Source organism: Schistocerca gregaria, chromosome 2 (assembly GCF_023897955.1).
Source record: "Schistocerca gregaria isolate iqSchGreg1 chromosome 2, iqSchGreg1.2, whole genome shotgun sequence".
Classification (NCBI taxonomy): Eukaryota; Metazoa; Arthropoda; class Insecta; order Orthoptera; family Acrididae; genus Schistocerca; species Schistocerca gregaria.
The window spans coordinates 250,098,546-250,125,243 of record NC_064921.1 but is presented as its reverse complement, the minus strand read 5'-3'; the positions used below and the strand labels follow the sequence as shown (position 1 = coordinate 250,125,243).

The following is a 26,698-nucleotide window of genomic DNA, read 5'->3' as shown; positions in this document are numbered from 1 at the left end:
CCTCAGAAGTTAAGTCCCATAGTGGTCAGAGCCATTTGAACCATCACAGTAGTTTTGCATCTGAGAATTGTTGCAATACTCTGTTCTGTCAAGTTTGTTGACATTGTCAGCCAGGAAATATACGATCTGTATAAACATGTATATACACCAAACATTGTTTGTTGGGCGTTGCAAAGGCCATCAGCTGCCATTCTATTCACCTGTACCAAGTTACAGCAACATATGTACGATTGTCTCTATTACGCAATGATGTAAGTACTGTTTGTATCAGTTACTAAGTTGTAATCACTTGATGCCTTCTTTGTTTTATAGCCATCGTTCAATTACACTGGCCACGAGCGATGAAAATCTGTTTTTAATTATGTCTTGTATGGATGTTGTTATTTTAAGAATTTTTTTAACGATGCATCAAGCCATAATGGCACCAATACAAACCAAAATGTTTATTCTCTGAAGATATCTAGGTTTTTAGCAAAAAGTAGCAATCAGTCCAAATAAAGAAGATTTCATGTGCGATCTTGACCTCATGCATTTTCAATCACAAAAATAAATTTTTAAAAACCTGTTTTGTGTTGTACGTTTAGTGATAGTATTTTTCAGGCTTTTTCACTATAAAGATATTTTCACAGAAACAAATGTAATTTCGTTAACAAACCAAATAAATCATAACTACGTTATTACTTTGCAACGAGCCAAACGACACCACAGGTTCCGTCACACAAAATTACTCAGAAATCTTATGGTTTGAAAATGATGCGATGTTCATCTGTCGAAATATCGGAAGTTGTCGAATACGTCACGTTGGATAGGGCGGCGGTTGACTTGGGGGAAGAGACCAAACGGCGAGGTCATCGGTTTCATCGGATTAGGAAAGGATGCAGAAGGAAGTCGGCCGTGCCCTGTGAAAGGAACCATCCCGGCATTTGCCCGAAGCGATTTAGAATGGCCGGACGCGGGACTGAAACGTCGTCCTACCGAATGCGAGTCCAGTGTGTTAACCACTGCACCACCGCGCTCGAACGTCACATTGCTGCATTCCCGTACGTTAACGTATTACGAAGGTAACCCCAAAGGTAAAGTCTCCTACTTTTTTGTAAGTACAGAACTCTGTGTGGCAGTTGGTCACACTGTTATGAAGAGTGCTTCACGCGCTGTGTGTAAACACGCGTACGCCGCTCTGAGGTGCTCAGTCTTGGCTTGGCAGCCGTTGGAAATAGAGATCCCGTTGGATGTTACCGCCAAGTCCAAATTGCGCGCAGTTATTCAGTTTTTGAACGCAAAGGGCTCTACGCCGACTGAAATCCATCGCCTATTGACGGAAGTGTATAGTGAGTCGTGCATGGATGTCAAAAATGTTCGCAGGTGGCGTAGAGAGTTTGCAGCTGGTCGGACCGAAATTCACGACGAACAAAGGAGCGGGAGACAATCAATTTCTGAAGAGATAGTGTTGAAGGTTGAGCAAAGCATGCGTGAAGATTGGCGGATCACCCTGGATGATCTCTGCACGTTGGTTCCTGAGGTTTCTCGAAGCACCGCTCACAGAATTTTAACGGAAACACTGAACTGCCGTAAGGTGTGCGCAAGATGGGTGGCACGCATGCTGACTGAGGACCACATGCGGCAACGAGTTGATGCTTCCCGCGCATTTCTTCACCGCCTTGCAGCCGAACAGGATAACTTTCTGGACTCAACTGTCACGGGTGACGAAACCTGGGCATACCACTTTACGCATGAGACCAAGCAACAATCACGCCAGTGGCGGCATCCTCATTCGCCAAAGCCGCGGAGCTGGCGGCGAGCTGGTATGACATTGGCATACAAATACTTCCACAGTATCTACAAAAATGCAACGACACCGATGGTGATTATGTCGAAAAATAGCTAAATGTTTAAGCTGTAAACTGGTGTAAACCATTATAGGAATAAACAGGTATATGTACTTATAAAAAAGAAAGAGACTTTATTTTTGAGATTGCCCTCGTACATGCCGGAAGAAACAATAAATTGACTAAGAAATGACAGTTATGACGATACAAACGTAAGAAAGAAATCGCCGGTACGGCCGGGAATCGAACGCGAATCCTTTCGTTTATCAGTCCGGATCGCCGACGGCACAGCTATCTAGGCGAGAAACCAAAGGGTTGCCTAGGTTCCTCTCAAGGCTATAGTCGGTAAAGTTGACATTCCGACATCCCGTGAAGCAAAACGGAGTGCTACTCTGTTGAGTCCACTAGTAGGTGGGTGTGTACATTTTAAGTAGGAACTCACGGATTTCTTACGTCGAATAGAGGGTTAATTGCTTACTGGAGCTCACAGGCGGAAGGATAACAGCTGGACGATTTACTGGAAAGTGAAAAGTAGGCACTCATGACTGGACGCATCATGCATGAGGTCTGAATTAATTACTTCTGTGCTACTAACTATAATTGCAACAACTTTAGCATAAACCATCCACATACGTCGCTAAATGACCAACAAAATTATACCATGGTACCATACATAGTTAAAGAGATATGACGTCATAAACACACATGCGCGAAAAACTACCATATTGTGTATGATGTTTAAATTTATTACTGCTATGCTACTAACTCTACTCGCAACATATTTCGTAGAGAGTATCCACATACGCCACTGAATGTACCTGCACAAATCTATCGTTGTACGACACGTAATTCAAGAGATATGATGTCACAAACACTGAGATGTGGGAAAAATTGCACAACACGCATGAAGCTTTAATACATTTATTCTGTACTACTAAGACGCTCCTACCGTCGAGTCAAGTAAATCCGTCATACCTGGCAGCGCTTTTGACAACTTTCAACTACGAAGAGCAAACGGGTATAGACGAAAGTAAAATGCAGTTTTGCTCCCCAAAACCAAAACAAAAAAAAAAACGAAAGTAAAAACTGTCTGTAAAGCTATGAAGAGGAGAGTCGTTGCCATACAGACGTTCACAAAATCGCTTTGTAAACAGGCGAAGCAGCTGCGCCCAGCGTGCAGGAACTGCCTGGAATCTCGTCACACCGAGTCTACTGCATAATTACAAAGCTGTTTTCCCGAATTCATTGGAACGAAATTTTTTCGATACTACACTACTAGAAGAGTTCTTTTTTTGTTTTTGTTTCGTTTCTAATAGAAAATTGGTAAAATAAATACCCGGGTAGTGCTGGGTTTGTCAGCTGGTAAGATACATGGGTTTAGCATAAATTTAATTTACGAGGTAACTGTTGATCCCACAAAGTATCTTGCTGGCCTGTGCAAGTAACTGAACGTCGTAACTCCTTTGCTTCTCGAGAGCAGTTATAGTAATGATAAAGGAAAGTGATACAATGGTGGGTATCTGATTCACGGAGATCAGCTGTTCTGTCAGGCAGCAGTAGGAATGGCCTTCGCGCCTGGTTTATCTAACTGCGTGGTCACGTGACTTTAGAGACGTCGCCTGCTGTAGTGCAGTATTGCGTAACTTGAGCGCTCCGCGGTCAGCTCTATAAATAGCAACCATTGATGCTAAAGGAGAGGCTCAGAGGCTCAGCGGTAGGCAGTTGTCGCAGCAGCAGCAGCAGTAAACAGCAGAATCAGACATGGGCATCGAGAAGTACGCTGGTCGAGTGGCCCTGGTTACTGGCGCCAGTTCCGGCATGGGCGCCGCTATCGCTCAGGAGCTGCTCAAGCACGGCATCAACGTCGTCGGTCTCGCCAGGAGGGTGGAACTGATCAAGGTCGGTCTGTGAAATAACTCCTAAATAGATTTAGGTTCTCGCTGAAGCAGAATAAGAGAGGTTTCAGCAATTCATATCGGAAAGCTCGCACACATTTCCTACGTAGGAGGGACCATTACTAAACTGACATATTCCCGTTTATTTTCAGCAAGAGACGCAACAGTTCATCACTCTGGGGAAGTGTATAGTAAATTGTACATACAGTACCGACAGTAACAATCGCGACGAAATGTGTTGACATGCTGCATATGTCAATTCTCTAGCTCTCCCAGTGATACCCTATTAATGTTTGTACGATCACTAACTTAAGGTAGTAACAGTAAGATGCCATAATTAGCCAACAGAACGCCCACTCCGACAATTTCATTGTAGAAGAGATTGTTACTGTTGAGCTCAGGCATAATGACATACGTTATCAAGCTAAATCAATATTTGTTCCTTCAGCTATTTGGCAATAGACACGACAATAGATCGTCCCTGAAACGTGTGTAGCACGTATACATACGACCTCGGCACTGAACGATCACCGAATCTTGCCAGTGTTGCATGTTGCATCTGTCTATTGTTCTAGTTTCTCGAGAGATTGGCATTTGCCTAAATTTTTGAATCAGCGTTACCAGACGTTGCCACTTGCTTATTTATAGCAGTCTTTGGTTAAATAGTTAAAAGGAATAAGAATTGTTGTATTCTGTGTAGTCGAAGAAAATCAACTGAATGTTTAATAAAGTCATTATAACATTAGTTTAAAATAAAGCTTTCTTTTTAAATACCTTTTTCTTATTTGCTTGTAAAGGAAAATACATCCACCCTACAGCAAGCAACCTAAAGTTTTGCAGTGAACACAAAGTGCATAGTGGGGCGATCACACTGTTGTAGAAATAATTCATAAGCCAAGATCGCTTAAATACTGTTTACTGGATAACCGGATTCAACACACTAAAGGTGCCATAATAGGATCTGAATGTAGATTAACATTTATAAGACATTTGTATCGGCGGCACTGCGCATATTTTAATTACTTCTTTATGCACTTTTCACTGAATCCACTTCCATATCTCATTACTTTACGATAATAGTACTTGCAGCCACATCTGAACTTCCATAATAATGCCTTTCTCACGCAGAGCTAGCCACAACACAACGTAGCAGGTCCCTGTGCCATGATCGACTCTCAAAAGAAATAGCCGGTCGCAAAGATACTCCGCAACCCAGCTAGTGGTATGACAATACGCTTACAACAGTACGTTACGTTGAAACCTTCCCGTCTCTTCTATACCTCTTTTGTTAATGATAATCTTCCCTTTTACAATAACCTATGTAATCTTCCCTTAGGATTTCTATCTCTTGCTTAATAATAACAAATGAAATCTTCCCTTTGAAATTTATTCTCCTTCTCAATCTTCGCATACAAATTTAATTGCTGCTTATTAAAAGTGACTTTCTGATTCTTTCGACGAAACATAGAATGTGTCGTCGTCGTGGCCCTCAGTCGTTATCTGCAATAACCCAAAACTGTTTCTTACCTTTTTTACTGTTACTGGTTCGCCATCTGATTGCTACATCGAATTGCGACATGAATATACTTACTCAGTTTTACTATACTCTATTAACTGCTGGTGGGCTTTCATAATAAGGGGCTGTATTTATTACCAAAGCTGACGTTATTCTTTAATAGCAAAGCTGACGTTATTCTTTAATTAATTGACTGAAGTTACGTAATTCTTAGTTAAACTTTTTCTTCACAACAATAAAATTTTGCAAAATTTTACGTTGATGGGTTTTGGGATGGATTATAATTAGAAATGCAATATTGCTGGCAAAAATTAATTATATTCTGAAAACGTTTCTTCAAATATTTACTGCTGGTAATGAAATGATTTCACAGATGTTCAAATGGGACTTACTTTTTACAATAATCTTACGACTAGCATTGCGCAAACATACCTTCAGTAAAGCAGGCGAAGTAAAGCTGTGAGGACGGCGCGTGAGTCGTGCTTGGGTAGCTCAGTTGCTAGAGCACTTGCCCGCGAAAGGCAAAGGTCCCGAGTTCGAGTCTCGGTCCGGCACACAGTTTTAATCTGCCAGGAAGTTTCATATCAGCGCACACTCCGCTGCAGAGTGAAAATCTCATTCTGAATACCTTCAGCAGTCTTGAGTTTCTCAAAAAAATAATTCAATAATATTAGTTTCTCTTATGATAATAGATAGCTGATGTCTCTGTACATCCATTTACAATCTCTTGTAAATCATAGCTGGTGGCTGACAGGCACACCGCTCCTCTCAACCTCACGCTTCAGACCTGCTACCGACTCGCTTACTACTGCCTCCCTACGAACGCTAAAGCGCGGCCTCTCCTGCCAGCAATGCTTTCTGGTGCAGACAATCCCTGCTACCATTGCAAAATGTATCAATGCGCGGACTCTTTCCTTAAAATGTATCCATACGCGATCTTTCCCGCTCTTTTTAGAATTATATGAATTTGCGATCTCTCATGTCAACAATACTTTGGTACAGACATTCCCTGCTACCACAATTATTTCCAACATGACAAATTTTAATTATTCCTACTTAATCCTATTAATAAAATATAAACATCATTCATAAATTGTGATTTGACAATGACAATAGAAATATACACGTCTTACAACGTTTACAATTTTTTTAACTTAAAAAGTACTTAGTTTGAGCATTATTGGTTGCACAATAAGTTTTTTACTAAGTACGTAGGTGTTTCTATGTCTACGTCCAGGGCTGGTACAATCGACGTGTGCAACGAGGATGGCGGGATTACCGAATAAATAATTTAAAATAGACGCATTGCTGCTCGTATCTTCGACACGAACGCAGATACAAGAAGAGCAATCGTGCTATTTAATGCCTCCCTGGTAGCTAAACAACATTTGTTTCATACGTGATGGACAAAATGTTATTTGGGAAGGTAAAAATAAATGCCTCTCTCTGTACGCTGCTTCACCGCCATGACAGAAGTAGAGGGTCATATGACCGCTTGGTTCTGCGTCATTGACAGCAGTCCATTACCACTAGAGTGCTATTTTAAGAGAATCACAGAAATTGAGTCCAGCGAGTTTATATTCTCGGTTGGTTTGCAAAATTCGGAAAACTCGATGGCTACGGTACGCGCTATCTATTAATAGCATTATAACGGTTGCTTTGCAGTGTGCACTGATAAGATTACAAACGAGGAAGTCCCTCGAAGAATCGGAGAATAAAGGTATATGTGAGAAACACTGATTACAAGATGGGACAAAATGATGGTATATTTGGTAAGACATCTAGGACCGACTTCCAAGGTACCAGAAGCAGCCGTAGAGGGGAGAAACTGTAGGTGAAGACAGACTGGAATATAACGACTTATCAAGAGATAAAGAATTTGTCACAGGAGAGAAAGATCCATCGAACTTGTAGAAGTCTGATGAGACAAAAGAAATCAGAAATAAAAGGGCAGAATATTTAACAAACGAAAGTAATTTTTATAGTCTATACCTCCCAATTTATTACACCGTCTACTTTTTTTAACTACATAATTTTTTCCGTGGTGTTTAAAAGAGCCTTAGAAAAGAGTTTCGACTATTATGGAAATTGTCGAAACAGTCAGAGCTTAATGGTGCATTCAATTTAGGTATCAGTAAACTAATTGTGCCCCAAAGAAATTTCCCAAAAATTGAGCAGCAGACCAGGAAGAAATTATATACTACGATGAGTGAACAACACATTGAAAATATCCACGGAAATTAGTCCTTTAGACCTGATCACGGAAGGTAATCACGGAAGGTGATCAGGGGAGGTGACAAGAGACACAATCTCAAAATTGTCATACAGCGAAAGAAGAGTACTATTTAAACAAGGTGAAATGTATACAAATTTACATCAGTGGATGCGAGTGCGAGCTGTATATATATATATATATATATATATATATATATATATATATATATATATATATATATATATGTGTGTGTGTGTGTGTGTGTGTGTTCTATCGAGGGCACGTTACGTATACGACCTAAAGGAAAGAATAGTGTTATTAAGATAGTGCATCTAGGGTAGGCCTGATAAGGAATGCGATAACACATAAAAACAATCGAAATCTAACACAAGAGTCGCAAGAGTCGAATACATGGTTCTTAAGGTCAGTAGCCTGATTTTTAAAGTTTTGGCGTACATTTTGGCTGCTCAAGGAGAATGGCCTAGAGGCCTCCACGTTTCTCTCCCAGGCAACTTTAAGTTGTAGAAATAGTTCAAAGGCCAAGATCGCTTAAATACTGAATGAGATTTTTCACTCTGCAGCGGAGTGTGCGCTGATATCAAACTTCCTGGCAGATTAAAACTGTGTGCCGGACCGAGAATCGAATGCCGGACCGAGACTCGAACCGAGCTCGAGTCTCGGCCCGGCACACAGTTTTAGTCTGACAGGAATTTTCGCTTAAATACTGTTTACTGGATAACCAGTTTCAACTAAAAGTGCCATCATCGCATCTGAGTGTAGATTACCATTTATAAACCATTTGTGTTTGAGTATCCACCCGTTTGCGTGTCGTTCCGTACAACATAAATCATCCGCGTCGTGTCCGGCCTCCAGAATGAACTAATGTGAATCAGAGGTTTAGCCAGTAAGGAGAGCAATCAAATGCCACTGTCTTGCAGCGAACGTGAGAACATGCGTTCGGTCATCATCAACAATCAGCCACGTCGAGACGGTTACGCGCACGCTCATACGAGTGAGAATTGTGAAGCGTAACTTAACTTCCATGAACAGTGTTATGTTGTTAAAAGCGTCAAGAAGGACTCGTACCATATACAGGGTGTTTCAAAAATGACTGGTGTATTTGAAACGGCAATAAAAACTAAACGAGCAGCGATAGAAATACACCATTTGTTGCAATATGCTTGATACGACAGTACATTTTCAGGGGACAAACTTTCGAAATTACAGTAGTTACAATTGTCAACAACAGATGGAGTTGCAAGTGATGTGAAAGATATAGAAGACAACGCAGTCTGTGGGTGCGCCATTCTGTACGTCGTCTTTCTGCTGTAAGCGTGTGCTGTTCACAACGTGCAAGTGTGCTGTTGACAACATGGTTTATTCCTTAGAACAGAGGATTTTTCTGGTGTTGGAATTCCACCACCTAGAACACAGTGTTGTTGCAACAAGACGAAGTTTTCAACAGAGGTTTAATGTAACCAAAGGACCGAAAAGCAATACAATAAAGGATCTGTTTGAAAAATTTCAACGGACTGGGAACGTGACGGATGAACGTGTTGGAAGGTAGGGCGACCGCGTACGGCAACCACAGACGGCAATGCACAGCTAGTGCAGCAGGTGATCCAACAGCGGCCTCGGGTTTCCGTTCGCCGTGTTGCAGCTGCGGTCCAAATGACGCCAAAGTCCACGTATCGTCTCATGCGCCAGAGTTTACACCTCTATCCATACAAAATTCAAACGCGGCAACCCCTCAGCGCCGCTACCATTGCTGCACGAGAGACATTTGCTAACGATATAGTGCACAGGATTGATGACGGCGATATTCATGTGAGCAGCATTTGGTTTACTGACGAAGCTTATTTTTACCTGGACGGCTTCGTCAATAAACAGAACTGGCGCATGTGGGGAACCGAAAAGCCCCATGTTGCAGTCCCATCATCCTCAAAAAGTACTAGTCTGGGCCGCCATTTCTTCCAAAGGAATCATTGGCCCATTTTTCAGATCCGAAACGATTACTGCATCACGCTTTCTGGACATTCGTCGTGAATTTGTGGCGGTACAAACTGCCTTAGACGACACTGCGAACACCTCGTGGTTTATGCAAGATGGTACGCGGCCACATCGCACGGCCGACGTCTTTAATTTCCTGAATGAATATTTCGATGATCGTGTGATTGCTTTGGGCTGTCCGGAACATACAGGAGGTGGCGTGGATTGGCCTCCTCATTCGCCAGACATGAACCCCTGTGACTTCTTTCTGTGGGGACACTTAAAAGACCAGGTGTACCACCAGAATCCAGAAACAATTGAACAGCTGATGCAGTACAACTCATCTGCACGTGAAGCCATTCCGCCAGACTCGTTGTCAAAGGTTTTGGGTAATTGCATTCAGAGACTACGCTATATTATCGCTACGCATGGTGGATATGTGGAAAATATCGTACTATAGAGTTTCCCAGACCGCAGCGCCATCTGTTGTTGAAAATTGTAACTACTGTAATTTCGAAAGTTTGTCTGCCTGAAAATGTACTGTTGTCCCAAGCATATTGCAACAAACGGTGTATTTCTATCGCTGCTCGTTTAATTTTTATTGCCGTTTCAAATATACCGGTCATTTTTGAAACACCCTGTATCTCAGTGTACGTGACGAGCGTAAGAACTTCCGTTCGACCATTCAGCTTCCGCATCATCAACAGTCACCTGCGTCGTGTCGGTTACGCGTATCTCGTCCAAGTGATAACTGTGGACTTAGAACCATCATCATTGCCTGTGTATCTACTGCCGAAGATTCGGCCTGTGTAAGACTGTGAAATACGTGTATGATAAGAAGATTGCAGCAGTGTACTGATACCAATGGTCATCACTTCGAAGAGCTTCTGTAAATGAACGTTCATGCCACCTTTTTAACCTTCGTTGACATTCAAAGACCTTACTGTTACACATCATTGGATTCGTCTTGATGGCCGCTAACAGAAAATAAGCAGCAAACTATAACATCCCACTAAAAAATTGACCCTCAATCCTAGCAACAAAAAACCAACGTCATATTATGGCCCCAGTTGTGCCATGCAACTTTTCTCCCACAAAATTTTCAGGTCCTGTCATACTTTCGGAGTTATTCTTGGTGGCAATAGTTAGTGACTCACCCTGTATAAAACATATATTTTTTGAGAAAATTTAAGACATATTATTTGGTCTTAACTTTGCCAAAGTGTAGTGCCACGCCTCTTCACAGAGCATTCTTCTGTCGGACGGCAAACAGGGGTATATGCCTCGCCCAGCAATTTCACTAAGTGCCTAACATCCAGCGCACGTTGATCCATCATTATTCACATGATTTTGAAACATATCCCTTTTAGTGTCTGAACATTTTTCAACACATTATAAGTTGATTTATGAATGCACCATAAGATAATTTTCGAATGCGTGATGTCTTTGCCAGGGGAATCCCTGTCGCATTTAGAAATAAAAAATTTCCCCACAGACAAAAGGGGACGTGGCTATAGTAGTTGAGCCACATTAACCGGAACGGGTGAATAACAATAGTTGTTTGTTTATGTGGTTGACTGGGTGTGTGAAAGGTCAGTGTTGTTTTAATTATTAGCGAAATCATAAATTCAAACTACCAGAGTAGAAACAAACGGCTAACAGGAATAACAGATAAGAAATATTACAATTTATTCGTCTCGTTGTGTCCAATAAATTGAAATTTTGACAGAAAAGTTTTGTAAAATCGCTATATAACTAAGGGCCAGTTGTACAGGCCCCGGTTGGAACCCGCTTAAGTTCCATTCTCGAAATAGCGCGGAAAACGCATGGTATGAACACTTATTAACGCCTAACTAGAAAATAAACGCAGGATAACTGAACCCGTCGTTGTCGCAGGGTTGGTGAAGTTAACTGGAGAGTAATTTTTGACAATGGCAGGGATAGTTACAGAATTAGTGATGACAAGATTGTTTGTTAGAGCGAGGAAGGAGAAGAAATGAGGGATCACACGCTTTTCGATCTCTTGCTTGAGAAACTTCAGCGTGTAAATGAAATGTCAAACTACATACTAACATAAAACTTCTTGCTTTTACTAGGCCAAACAGACATTTGACGTTGGTGCTTCGTGAATTTGCTGCAATATTAGAAAGGCCTATTTCGTTTTATCTAGCAGACAGTGACAAAATAAACGTAATCAAATCGTGAAACTACACCAGGCTTGCGTACTATTCGTATTAATAGCTTTTTCAGTATTAGACAACGACATTTCGATTTTTCATGTAACAATCCGTTTGACGACCTTTCGCAGAAAGGAAAGCAAGCCGTGTAATGCTGTTGCAAGATTAGAGAGAAAAAATGTTGGGACCTATGGACTGAAGAAATGTGTACTGTCTTGTCTTTACTGGTTTTGTGTTTCATATATTTAATTTTATGTGACACAAAAGAGAAAGTTATTAGTTAATAGCCAATAAAATGTATATATTTTCTGAGGAGTTCCTATTTTCCCGGCTACAAGTAATGCCTCGCAGTATTCAATTTTTTAAAGGAGGTTGGATGTTAAACCGGGCAACTGTGAGCAGGAGAGGCACCACAGGACATTTTTAATTTCCACTGTCCTGAATATAGGTTTGATGGCTTCCATTACAAAATATACACATCTGAATTCCACAGAGCGAAATATAGTGATGTGCGATAGAAGAATGCTGTGTGAAGGCGCATTTCACTGCACTTTACTTTGGCATACTTACGTCCAAATAACATGTCTTACATTTCCTCGAAGACGTGCGTTTTATACATCAAGCTTTACAGAAAGATGTGCGCTACGAAATGAACATGTTTTTGAAAAATCATATTTTTTTTTCATTTTTGACGTCCTATCTGAAACGTTACATTGCGGGGGGGGAGGGGGGGCGCTCAATATCAAGTTTTTGCCCCGGGTCGGAACTATCATAGATCCTGGGCTGTTCGGCGTGTTTTCCTTACTGCGAAAGAATCTATTATCTCCTCAAAGTTGATTTCATAGGCAGTTTATTTTCAATGGCTAGGATCGCAGGGCTAGATAGATTTTCTTGAAATCAGATAGATTTTAATTATTTTCGGTTTCCTGAAGCTCCGCTCGCAGCTTGCAGATGTCGTCGGCAATGTGCAGTATATGCTTAAAGCTGTATGCTAATGTTAGTAAACGCTTCTTGCAAATCATACTTGCACAGGTGTTGTAACAGGTCAAACACACTTGATTTTTTATTATCTTTGGTTATTAACATTTTTAATACGGGGAGTTCCAGGAAAAAATCAACTACATTCAAGTCTTTCAAATATTTTCGTGCTAAATTGGCTCCATTTTTCTGCACATTCGCAGTCGACATATTTAAAAATATGTAGCCACTGAGGAAGGCGAAATTTTCGTGTAGACTCCTTGCGCTCTCTTTCTTGTTTCAACTTGTGTTGTAATTTTGTCAAATATTACTTTTATATCGTCCATAACATTACTGCATGTCCAAACCATCAGCTTCTAATTTGCGCCATGTGATATATACTCCAGTCTTTCCATCAACTTCTATAAAAATCAATAAAGCTATCCTTTGTTTCATATCCAGTTTCTGTTATTTTCATGTAACGAATCACTTCACTCATTTTTTCCGTGTGAAATACACCTGGAGTAAAGCCAAACACGGTGGTGAAATAGTTGCTCTCCTCGATCTCACTGATAATGGTATTTCGGACTATGTTTGTCATTATATCGATGATTCTATTGTGTACTGTCTTCGACAATCCTTTATTTACGTGATCTAATATGTTCTCCAGAGTATGATTGTATTTGGTGAGAAAATTTCATTTATTATTTTGAGGAAAGTGAGATCACTCAATATTTCTTTAGAACATCTAAAATAAAGACAGTTTGTATCAAGATCCATGTTTGCGTCCATTATTACAAGCAGAATATGTCTCTATTTTTCTTTCTCAGAATGAATTCATCTTTCAGTCTCACGATCGACGCCCTGACACGATTTCATTTGCTACAGACGGGTTCTCCTTTCAATAAAAGATTCTTTATGTGTTTGTGATGCTTCACGCTCAGATAATTTTTCTAAAGATTTTCCCGAATTAATGAGACTCTTCCTACACAATGCTGATGCAGAAAAGCTGCCGTATAGCCTGCAGGTAGTACAGTAAATTCCGTTTTTAGCTGTGGAATACACAAGCCAGGATATTTTAGTATTTTCCAGATTTTCCATTGTTTCGAACCACATGTGACATGTCAGACACCTACACTTGCGTTCAGTGGACCTAACCTCTATATTATCTGAAAGTTTATCATTTAGCAATGCAGCTTGTTTGCTGATGACTGACCTCTGTTGATCTGCAAATTTTTGTGTTCGGACCATATACCCGGGTCCATTAGGTCTACATTCCTGGAAATTGAAATAAGAACACCGTGAATACATTGTCCCAGGAAGGGGAAACTTTATTGACACATTCCTGGGGTCAGATACATCACATGATCACACTGACAGAACCACAGGCACATAGACACAGGCAACAGAGCATGCACAATGTCGGCACTAGTACAGTGTATATCCACCTTTCGCAGCAATGCAGGCTGCTATTTTCCCATGGAGACGATCGTAGAGATGCTGGATGTAGTCCTGTGGAACAGCTTGCCATGCCATTTCCACCTGGCGCCTCAGTTGGACCAGCGTTCGTGCTGGACGTGCAGACCGCGGGAGACGACGTTTCATCCAGTCCCAAACATGCTCAATGGGGGACAGATCCGGAGATCTTGCTGGCCAGGCTAGTTGACTTACACCTTCTAGAGCACGTTGGGTGGCACGGGATACATGCGGGCGTGCATTGTCCTTTTGGAACAGCAAGTTCCCTTGCCGGTCTAGGAATGGTAGAACGATGGGTTCGATGACGGTTTGGATGTACCGTGCACTATTCAGTGTCCCCTCGTCAATCACCAGAGGTGTCCGGCCAGTGTAGGAAATCGCTCCCCACACCATGATGCTGGGTGCTGGCCCTGTGTGCCTCGGTCGTATGCAGTCCTGATTGTGGCGCTCACCTGCACGGCGCCAAACACGCATACGACCATCATTGGCACCAAGGCAGAAGCGACTCTCATCGCTGAAGACGACACGTCTCCATTCGTCCCTCCATTCACGCCTGTCGCGACACCACTGGAGGCGGGCTGCACGATGTTGGGGCGTGAGCGGAAGACGGCCTAACGGTGTACGGGACCGTAGCCCAGCTTCATACAGACGGTTGCGAATGGTCCTCGCCGATACCCCAGGAGCAACAGTGTCCCTAATTTGCTGGGAAGTGGCGGTGCGGTCCCCTACGGCACTGCGTAGGATCCTACGGTCTTGGCGTGCATCCATGCGTCGCTGCGGTCCGGTCCCAGGTCGACGGGCACGTGCACCTTCCGCCGACCACTGGCGACAACATCGATGTACTGTGGAGACCTCACGCCCCACGTGTTGAGCAATTCGGCGGTACGTCCATCCGGCCTCCCGCATTCCCACTATACGCCCTCGCTCAAAGTCCGTCAACTGCACATACGGTTCACGTCCACGCTGTCGCGGCATGCTACCAGTGTTAAAGACTGCGATGGAGCTCCGTATGCCACGGCAAACTGGCTGACACTGACGGCGGCGGTGCACAAATGCTGCGCAGCTAGCGCCATTCGACGGCCAACACCACGGTTCCTGGTGTGTCCGCCGTGCCGTGCGAGTGATCATTGCTTGTACAGCCCTCTCGCAGTGTCCGGAGCAAGTATGGTAGGTCTGACACACCGGTGTCAATGTGTTCTGTTTTCCATTTCCAGGAGTGTATTTATGGTTACTATTCGAGAAAGGAACATCCGACCCTCGATAAACTGAAGGCCTCCTTGGAAGAATTTTAAGACGCAGAAAATCGTCACTGTGAAATGTGGTGCACGGCTTCGGCTTGAAATATAAAAAAAGTTAATAAAATAAAGTTCATAATGGAGAGAGATGAGATTCTAGCGACATAGACTTTTCAGAGCAATATCAAACGAAAATGCTGATAACGTTGTTTGGCTAGATAAAGTGTGGGCAAATTCAAGCCATTCAGTGAGCACTGGCTCGACAAATCATTCAGTGTCTGGCACTGAGCCACAACCCACTGGAGTAGGCAGCAGACTGATTCTTCTCCATGCAGGTAGGTCTACACAATTTGTGGAAAACTTTATGTTGCTATTTAGATTAAAAAAAAAACAATTACCACGAGAAATGAACGTAGAAACATTTCAGCGGTGGTTTAAGGATTCGCTGTTGAAGAATTTGAGCAAGCCCTCAGTAACAGTTACGGGCAACACCTCCTATCATTCAACTATCCTTCACAAGGCACCTAAAGTTGCTTCCAAGAAGTAAAACAGTATCGACAGGTTACAACGAAGAAACGTTCTCTAACCAGACGACTGTAGAAGTCGTTTCATCTGTGTAGTGAGCCCTTGAGCAGCCTACAGGCTAACGACCACTGCTACCCTTGCCATCTGGTAGCGTCCATCCAGGAGTCCATCTATGCCCTGGACCAGTCCCATTGTTCAGTGGTGTTTCTGTGGACCCCAGGACACGCCGTCACCCCAGGCAATGAGCTTGCCGCCAGGCTGGCCAAACAGGCAACGCGGAAACCGCTTCTGGAGATGGCCATCTCTGAACCTAACCTGCGTTTTGACTTACGCAGTAGTGTTTTTCGGGTTTGGGAGCAGCAAACTGCGTGTCATTAGGAGACTAAGAATCTATGGAAGTCTTCAATGCGGGCCTCTAGCAGGGAATCAGTTGTCCTCTGCCGGCTCCGCATTGGCCACGCTTGGGCTACCCACGGTTACCTCCTGCGCTGTAAAGACCCGCCTAAGTGTCATTGCGGCGTCCGGTTGACAGTGGCCCGTATTCTGGTGCACTGTCCCATTTTGATTGCGCACCGAAGAAATCTTGGGTTACCAGACTCGTTGCCGCCAATTTTATCTGACAACGCCTCATCGGCTAATTTAGTTTTACGTTTTATTCGTGAGGGTTGGTTTTATCATTTGATCTAAGTTTTAGCGCATGTACTTTTCCCCTCTGTGTCCTCCACCCTAGTGCTTCTAGGGTGGAAGTTTTAATGTGTTGCAGAGTGGCTGGTTTCTCCTTTTTTATTCTCATGGTCAGCCAGCCATGGTAATCTGCTTTGTTGTTTTAATCTCTTCATCCAGTTTCTTGCGTTTCTGTGGTTTTCTTGTCCCCTTTAGTCCATTTACATATTTGTTCTTCTTCACCGTTCTTGTGGTTTTCTCTTTCATTCCTTTTTGATTTGTCAGTCTCGTTTGTTTTATTCTTACACTTTTGACATTGTTTTATGCGGAACAAGGGACTGATGACCTCGTAGTTTGGTCCCTTTCCCCCTCTTTTAATTCAACCAACCAACCAACCATATCTTCCACATTTTCTCAATAATAAACATCGCCTCTGTCTTTTATTTAAACTATCCTGTGTGTTGTGGGAGCACAATAGTTTACATCGAGCTATGTCCAGCCTTCTGTGAGAGCCAATAGATCGAAACATGTTAATGCCAGTTTAGCACCTTACACAGACCTCAAATTATGGCAGAAAAACAAAAATGTATGGTTATGTATACAGTTGCAGCCATACACTGCATCGATGTGTTACAGTAATACGTATCCAACAGCTTATGAAACAACAACAATGCAGGGACCCTATCCCTGTAGCTGACAGTCGATATGTTCTTCCTCCAGTACAGGCAACAAAACTTTACACGGGTCAGTGGAAGCGATTTCGATCACTGGTCGCCTGCTCCAGCAGACCAATACATGTGTATTTAATGGTATTATCACATATGGTCGATGTCAGCATACGGACGGTATTTGTTTCCCGATGTACTGGATGCGAAAAACGAGGTAAAGTCTTATTGAGTTATCTACCATGTAACGCTAGCGAAGTTTTTATAGTTTGTAGTTTTACAAGTAACGAGGAGAGAGGGAGTGAGACAGAGTAAAAGACTGTGCAGCCAACGAAGACTTGGACACCACAACACTGTCGTTTTTCTGGCGTCATAACGACAGGAACATGATGAAGGAGATTAGGACGTGTACAGAGGGATAATTTATAGACGTCATTCGATATCGATGAATTGTGGATATTATGCTTGTGAATTTCTTTGTGCGGTCCGTGCATATTCTGCATGGTTGCGAATTTCCTCATGTACCTTAGTGTACTATTATTACCGTCGTGATAGCTCTCTGTCAGCCTTCTAACTAATGGAACAGTGCTGTCGGATCTTGATAGGATTTTTAAAGAATTAGCAGAGGTCTATAACTTGGCGCCGGACATCTCTTTCTTGTCGAAATCAGGTAGATTCAGATTCTATAAACCAAAGACTGGAAGATTCGTGAGAATACGGCAGATAAGCGATAATTTGGCTAAAGGGTTGTTAAGAGGTGAGCTCTGAACTGTTTCTTCTAAGTAGTGTTCGCAAACACATTACAGTATTTCACCATCTCACATACATCTCGTGATGAGAAAATTTGGGGCTATTACGAAAGTTTCCACAGAGAGACAATCAATAGCAGAAGTTCTGTCTTTTGTTTTCTCGATAAATATGAGAGGACGCTTTTACGTGTTTTTTTTTGTGCCTCTAAGTGGATAGTCTTACATCTCAATAGGTACATTACATTTACATTTACATCGCAAGCCACCGTACAGTGTACCAACAGAAGTAGTTCCCTTTCCTACTCAATTTGCAAATGGAGCGAGGGAAAAAGACTACCTAGTTTCCTACCTATGAGCGCTTTCTCGTATCTTATCTTCGTGGTCCTTGTGCGAAACGTACGTTGGTGACAGTGGAATCCTTCTGCCGTCAGCTTCAAATGTTGGTTTTCAATAGTGTTCCTCGGAAAGATTATCGTATTCCCTCCAAGGATTTCTATTTGAGTTCTCGAAGCATCCGCCCACTAATTGGGCGGGATCTAATGGGAACGCTTTTACAGGGCTATATTCTGTGGGAAACCTAGGTCTACAGTCTTATACACGTTTGGGATGTGGCGGTCAGTAGACAGGTAATTTGTTATTGCTCTCTGTGCCAGTCTCTCCAGGATGTTTCGAAAACCCTATCTCAGAACTATTCAGTTTGCAGGAAGGATGACGGCAAGCATATTGTTCAATATACTGGTATTTATCCCAACGACATTTAAGCGCCCAGTCCTTCTGAGAAAGGATAGGACGACTTTTTCCAGTCTGAATCTTTAACAGTTCTCTGGCACAGAGACCGGTGGGTTGTTGGCCTGCAGCAGTACAGTCCTGATGCTCTGGCGGAGGTTCACGGCGCGGTAGCAGCTGTTCACATGCAATCTGGTGGCGGAGACGTCGTGGTGCTGGAGACGAGAGTGAAACATGATGCATGAATTACTTCCACCAGCAAGAAAAGACAACCATCTTCAGATGTTTGAGAACGGTTACCACCCAGTCTGGAATCAAAAGAAGTGACTACCTAACCTGGGGGAAGCTTACAGAGACGCCACGCAAGCATTTGTGATGTTTACCTGCCAAGGGTAATCCGGCTGCATCAAACGTTACTCATCATGCAGAGGGACTCACATTTAAAATTCGTAAAAAATATCGTGCGATGTATTTCCCATATTTCTGTTGGCTACAATGCAACTTGTAAGTAGGTGTAAGTATGCTTCATTCCCAAATGATGTAGCTACAGGTGCCCAGTATGGAAGAGGGGTTGGGTGTTACAGGTGCAGTGCGTCTTTCGCCGCTGCTGCCGCCGCCGCCCTGTCTTCTTGTACAAATCTCCTCACTGACTTCATCTTCGTTCTCTCTCTGACGCCATTAGACCCCACACTCCACCATGGATAACCCCACCACCACAATCATTTACACCTCCTCTCCTGCAGTACCTCTTTGCGCTTTCCCCCTCTGCTCCACCTTCCCTCCTCACAGTCTCTTCCTCCTCCATGTCCTGTCCGACTCTGCCCCTCCTCCTGCTCTTCATCCTGGTTCTGCTCGGGCTCCTGCCTCCACTCCTGCCACTTTGACCCATCAAGACGACTTTGCCCCACTCTCTACTCGCCCTGCTATGATGCCACAGGTTCCCTCACCCATGTCACTTCCTGCTCACCACAGTCGCCACCACAGAGCATCCACCCTCCCTCCAAAGTGCCTCTACCTCACACGAGGACTATGCCTCCCTTCAACTCCCACTTCAAACAGACCTTCACTTCTCCTCCCAGGCCACCCCCTTCAAAAAAAAAAAAAAAACCCAAATGCCGGGCAGCTGACCTCACCTCCACCCTTTCCTCCAAGAAACCACTGCCCAGACCTCTTCCTTCTGATCCCTCCATGGACACCAACACTCCTCCCACATCCCCAGCCCCCACTCTGCCTACATTCACCCTTTCCAACCCTGATCCCAAATTCCTCAATGCCTGCACACTTACACTAGAAATCTGCAAGTACATCCCCATTGCCCCCATTACTGAGTTTATCCCTCACAGAGACTCCATTCTTATCAAATTTTCCTCTCCCTCTTTCCACCCTCATGTAAACCTCCCTCCTCCTCCCTCCACTCTCTCCCCCCTACCTACCCTGGCACATCAACAGTATTGTCTCTTGTAACTAAGCATTCACTTCCTCCCAGCAAGCAAATACCTCTTCATGCATACCATGTCCCAGCACCAGGTGGACTCCTTCGTCCTTAATGAAACCTTCCTCCAACCTCACCATGTTGTCCTCACCTCTCCCTATCTCCTTCATTGCACTGACAATCTCCTTCCCCTAGCACAAAGTGGTATCACTGTTGACCATCTCAAGCATTTTTCTGTCCAACCCCAACGCCTCAGCTGAAAACCTCATCCTATGTGTCTTTTTCCCCCCATTCACCATCACCTGTGCCACTGTCTATGTCCATCTAGCAGCTCCTCTCCCCAGTGAATCATCTCCCATGTTGACTGCACCTTCTCCACCTCTGTGGTTGCCACAGACCTCGACATCCACAGCTGAGACCCTGCCACCCTTTGGCGGTGCCATCAGATCCTCGCTACCCTTCAAGGTAACCTTATTCTTCTCCCACAGTGCACCCAAAAGTAACTCCACCCCAAAGTCATCCTTGCTTGCCCCAACCTCCTTGGTCACAAATGTCCTAGACCCCACTGGTAGTGACCATCTCCCAGTCCTTCTCACCATCTCCTCAGTCCATCGCCCACCTCCTGCCCCCTACCCTGCTGCCCATCTGAAGTCCATCCATGCACTGCCGAGCTGACTTGAATGCCTACCAGGCACCCATTGCCTCCCAGGTCGTATGCCACTCACGTTTCAACATCCCAATGACATCACCCATGCCTTGTCCTTTAACCAGAAGAGAGTCAGTGATGCTGCAGAGGCTTATGTTCCTATCAAACTTATCCATCCTCACTGTCCTACTCTTTTTCCATAGACTGTCCTTCTCCATGAATCCCACAGGCCTTGCCATCCTTACTCCACACCCACAGCCTGGTTACACTCCTCCGCCACCGGCAATTATGACAACATGTATGTAACCTATTAACAGCAAAGAAAAGCCAGGACTGGCATCAGATATGTACATGACTCAACATCACCCTCCCTGTCAACTCTAAGTATTGGTCGGCCTTCCACCACATTACTGGTAGCCATCCCGTCCCGCATTACCCCCTTCTCCTCGACGACTGCCCCTCCCCTGACAACCTCAATAAGGCTAATCATTTTGCTTCCCACCGGTCAGAGGTCTTCTCCATTCCTTACGATCCCCACTGTGGTTCTGCCCCGTGCAGTGGTTGTAATAGTGCCATCGTTCTGGGGCAGATTTTTAATACTGTGGCCAACTTTTACCTTCTGCTTGTGACTTCGGTGCATTCTAAGTCCTATGCACTTCACAAACAGTGTTTTTATCTTTGTGCCCTTTTCATTAACTGTCTCTCTCCATGAGTCTCTGTGTAAGGGTGTATTTTAACCCCCATGGTCTCCCCCCATATTATGTGTGTTCCCTTTTTATCTCCTTTTCTATATACATCGTTTCATCTTCTTTCATATCTGTAACGTCCCTCGGCTGAACAGCAGCAGATTTGCCTAAGTAGCTATACAAGCTATAAGGGATAATAATGTAATAGACTAGCTAGGCACCAGTTCAGATGACAATTTACAAATAAAATACAAATGAGAACTGCCAAAAAGAGCTAAAGCTAATATTAATTCCGTCAATTAACTAAACGATACAGATGGATGCATATATATAGGTTCAGCAAACCCAAATACTAGGCCAACCGACTAGGTACTCCTATAAGACCATCCATTTAGGCACATCTCGACAATAATACAAGAACACACTCCAAAAACTAATTCACACAAATCTTCAACAACTGAAACACATTTCAGCCAAACACAGTTAGGCCTTGCAACGCATCCACTGACAAGGAAATCACGGAACCCTCCAACCCTCAGCACTGCTTCAACTTCAGTCATAACCAGTATGCAAGCGACGGCACAACCTATGTTTTCGTCAAGCGCTACCAGCATGACGCTCCTGTGGCGCACCGCCACTCAAGAGCGCATACCACAGGTAGCATCCACTCGTGTAGCTTCCATTTGGGTATAGTCAGCTCGACCTCCCCTGGACAACAGACGCATTATCTCCACCCACTCGGAAGAGGAACCGATGTCCGAGAATTTGTAACAAGATCCGTTGGCTGCTATCACAGGCCTTAGTTCAAATGGCTCTGAGCACTATGGGACTTAACATCTAAGGTCATCAGTCTCCTAGGACTTAGAACTACTTAAACCTAACTAACCTAAGGACATCACACACACCCATGCCAGAGGCAGGATTCGAACCTGCGACCGTAGCGGTCGCGCTGTTCCAGACTGAAGCGCCTAGAACCGCTCGGCCACACCGGCCGACTCGCAGGCCCTGATTCGACCACACTGCTGCACTGCTGGCCAGGTGAATCGCAACCCTTCGCATACTACTCAAACCATATCAGTTGCTCCCTTACTGGCCGTAGCTGTTCACGGATTGCCTCCCTCTCTGCCCAAGGCTACTCGCAGCCCGAGCGTGGCGAACTCTGGGTGACTGGGTGACAGGCAAACACATCGTAATGGGTTAGAATCCAACATGCCGTAAATCGCGACACAATTGCTTTAAGAGAAAAATCCATTTTGTATATTCCACACATGTTCTATATTAAAAAAGTAGTTTATCCTCTACTACTACGCCGTGTCATGTACTTTGTTCAAGTGCATATTCTTGTACATTACCTTATTTTTGTGAGTTCATTACATTGTGGCCACCAGTTTATAATTGTTTCTGACGAATTGTCTTTCTGTTCTTGAAAGTGACTTCAACGCATTTTTTCATTTTTTCCTCTTATAAACTATTGTTTTCATACTGGTAGTCAAATCGTACGTGATAAAGGTGTCGGCGGAACTAATTACTCTCAGTTAAGTAAAGTAAAAGTTAAAATTACCTTGATAGTATAAGCTGTTGTATTCTTAAAATCCACTACTTTCTGGTAACAAGTACTTCACTATGTAGTGGTAGGAAGCATTGTCCGCTTCATTACTTACTTTGTCTTATGGTATTTATTTATTTATTTATTTATTTATGCATTTATTTTACCTGGCAAGATTAGGGCCTTCAGACCCTCTCTTACACCTAACCAGGCATACTCAGATTGAACGAGTTACAGTTTCTAAATAACATTAAGGACATTTAACGTATTATGCAGTATTGATGTTAAACAAAAAATTGAGATTATAACAGTAGTACAATGATAATTATAACAATAAAAATAATTATAACAATCAAGAATAATAATGATAATAATAATAATAATAATAATAATGATAGTGACTATGTATATGAAAGTAAACATACTTTTCTGTTGTGAATGTCAGTCCCATTGTTAGTTGAGAATTTTCTCGTTATATTCTTGCAGCTTGTGAGTTATTCTCATAGAGCACAGACATAAGACGATAGAATGGGGTGAAAGAGATATATAAGAGGTAGATAGGTTAGAGGAAGAGAAAAAGAATGGTAAAATTCGAAGCTGTGATGGAGAGGAGAAAGAAAGAGATGGGAGGGGCACAACAATGGTGGCTACACCGTCCCTAATATGTAAGTTTTGAGTTCCCTCTTGAATGTTGAGTAGTTCTGGATAAGACGCAGATCACAGGGGAGTGCGTTCCATAGTCGTATGGCTGAGATGGAGAATGACACGGAGAAAGATTTTGTGTTATGTAAAGGTACAGCCAAGATGATAGACGTATCCGATCTGGTATTGCGATTGTGGAATGATGATAGGTGTTTAATGTGAGAAGATAAGTATTGGGGGCACCAGTGGCTAAGAAATCGATGAAGTAAGCACATCGTGTGGAGATCGCATGCCTTATGTGGGCGTATCCAACCTAGCTGGGAGTATGAAGGACTGATATGATCATACAACCGAATATTGCACACGTATCTAACGCAAGCATTCATCACTAGCTCGAGGCATCTAGAATTTTCACTATTTGTGCCGTGTTGAACTACATCGCAGTAGTAAAGATTAGGCAAGACTAGTGTTTGGACTAATTTTTGTTTAACATGGGTTGGAAATATTTTTCTACATTTTTGAATTGCATGTAGGGAGGAGAGCGATTTCCGGCAAGCTGTGACTGTTTGTTCTTCCCAGTTTAGGTGTTCATCCAAGATTATTCCACAGTCTTTTACTGTTTTTTGGTATGGTAGTTGGGTACCACTGAGGAGTATTTTAGGGACCGTTTCGCGAAAGTACCGGCTGATTAACTTTGGATGAGATATAAGTGTGACCTGGGATTTCTTGGGGTTTAGTTTCAGACCTAGGTTCTGTGCCCATCGAGAAACAGAGCAAAGATCTGCGTTCATACTCGCTACTGCGCCAGCAATGTTTTTGGGGCTTGCACTTATGTACAGTTGGATGTCGTCAGCATATAGATGGTAGCTGCAGGAGTGAATCACTGAAAAAATATCATTAATGTACAGTGAGAAGAGTAGTGGACCAAGGACGGAGCCTTGGGGAACTCCAGAGTGCACGCTTTTCCATGATGACTTTTCCGACCCACAAACGACTTTTTGACTTCTGTTTTTGAGGTAGCTGTCGAACCAGTGTATTGCGCTGATTGAGAAATTCAGCTGTTTCATTTTAATTAGTAATATATCGAAGTCAACTGTGTCAAAAGCCTTGCTAAAGTCAAGCAGTGTTAGGATAGTAGCTTCACGTCTGTCCATAGCATGTTTAATGTCATCAATTACTTTGATTAATGCAGTTGCTGTACTATGGTGCTTTCGAAAGCCTGACTGATATTCGTCATGGATGTTATGAGTTTTGAGGTAATCCGTCAGCTGTTCATGGACGATGTATTCTAGGGCTTTAGATATTGCAGGTAGTATGCTGATCGGCCTGTAGTCACCAGGCGACTTAGGGTTGTCAGTCTTGGGTATAGGCTGGATTAAACTTTGCTTCCACTCAGTAGGATATATACTACCGACAAGAGACAGGTTGAAGATGTCTGTGATAACTGGAATAATAGTGTCTACGACGTTTTTAATCATGCCATTGCTCACTCCATCATTTCCTACTGCCTCGGAAGAGATTCTCATAATTGCCTTGTGTACTGTGCCGGTAGTGACATGTTTTAGGAAAAACTTGTCTCTCGAGAGATTGATATCTTGGGGCTGGTAATTTGTCGCTGCGTGGCAGATTACAGCTGTTGAGAAGAAATCGTTTAATTCTTCTGCAGACGCTTGATAAACAGCGTCATATCTTCGCTTCCCTATACCGAAACTGCGCAGCTTTTTCCACAGTGCAGAAGGTTTTGATATGCCGCATACGACAGAGCGGGCATGTCTGATTTTGGCATTCCTCACGCTTTGCTTCGTCCTGTTTCGGAGTTTCCTATAAGCTTCGTACGCCTCGGGAGTTGGGTTACGCTTGAAGGCCCTGTGTGCAGCATCACGTTTATTCATTAACTGGCGTAATGCAGTGGTGAGCCACGGAGCAGGAGCTCTCTTTACCTTGACAGTGCGTTGAGGAGCATGTTTATCATACAGTGCAATAATTTTGCTACATAATTGCCGAATTTTTCCGTCTAAAGTCGGTTCATTGCTTATATCATGCCAAGGGATGTCTGAGCAATCCTTTTGAAGAGCGTCATGGTTAACGTTTTGTCTTTAAGTGTAAACAAACTGTTAAAACAGCATACCTGAAATTGCACTCTTGTGGGCTACCACTTTTTTCAGCTGACCCCTTCAATTACACGATAAGTAAAAATGCATTGTCTGACGTGTATCACTACGATGCTAAGCGGGAATCAACGAACAAGTAGGCAGGCTGCTGTCGGGAAGAAATGTCCTATCGTCAAACTATTCTGTCAAAAAACAAAAAAAAATTAAAATAACGCACTGGTGACGCGTGCTTTTGACCTGCTTGTAATAACTGTCTTTTCATCAGTCATTAGATCTGCGAAGAAAGGGTGCAGTATGCTGTTCGTGTTCCCCTATCAGAAGTCATGGTTTGGTGGAAAATAAATGGTTCAATAATTCGCGTTGCACTAATTGCTCATTATGCACAGGTTTGCACGTAATGTAAATGCTCTAGATGTAACTCAAGAGGATCTTCAAAACTGTAGCGTTCATTGTACCATTACTGTTTACAATGTGTTAATGATCTTGCAGAAAGCGTGGGATGCTCTTTTAAGACAGTTTGCAGATGATGCACTCGTCTATAAGAAAGTAGCAACGTCATAAGACAGTATATTTGCATAATGTTCTGCAGAGGATTGAATAATGGTGCAGTCTCTATCAGTTGACCCTGAACGTAAATAAATGTAACATATTGCGCATACATAGTAAAATAAAGTCACTACTATTGATGAGAAACTGCTGGGAGCAGTATGTGCCGTAAGACATCTAGGACTGATTATCCGGAGTGCCGTTTGGTGGAATGATCGCATAAAATAAGTAGTAGGAAAAGCAGATGTCAGAGATTCATTTGAAGAATCTTACGGAACCGCGCAGGTGCTATGGTCGCTGGTTCGAATCCTGCCTCGGGCATGGATGTGTATGGTGTCCTTAGGTTAGTTAGGTTAAGTAATTCTAAGTCTAGGGGACTGCACCTGAGATGTTAAGTCCCATAGTGCTTAGAGCCTTTTGAACCATTTGAAGAATCTCAAGAAAGTATCCGCGAAGGAAGTGCCTTTTAAGGCGC

At 43.2% G+C, this 26,698-nt stretch overlaps 1 protein-coding gene across 1 annotated transcript in view; it reads left to right on the top strand.

Moving 5' to 3' along the window:
• Nucleotides 1–3,524: 3,524 nt before the first annotated feature.
• LOC126336110 (dehydrogenase/reductase SDR family member 11-like) overlaps nt 3,525–26,698 on the top strand; it is a 56,390-nt gene continuing 33,216 nt past the window's right edge. The window contains exon 1 of the mRNA XM_049999589.1: nt 3,525–3,725. Within this exon, the coding sequence (XP_049855546.1) occupies nt 3,588–3,725 (138 nt within the window). The 5' untranslated portion in view covers nt 3,525–3,587. The remainder of the gene's footprint in view (nt 3,726–26,698) is intronic.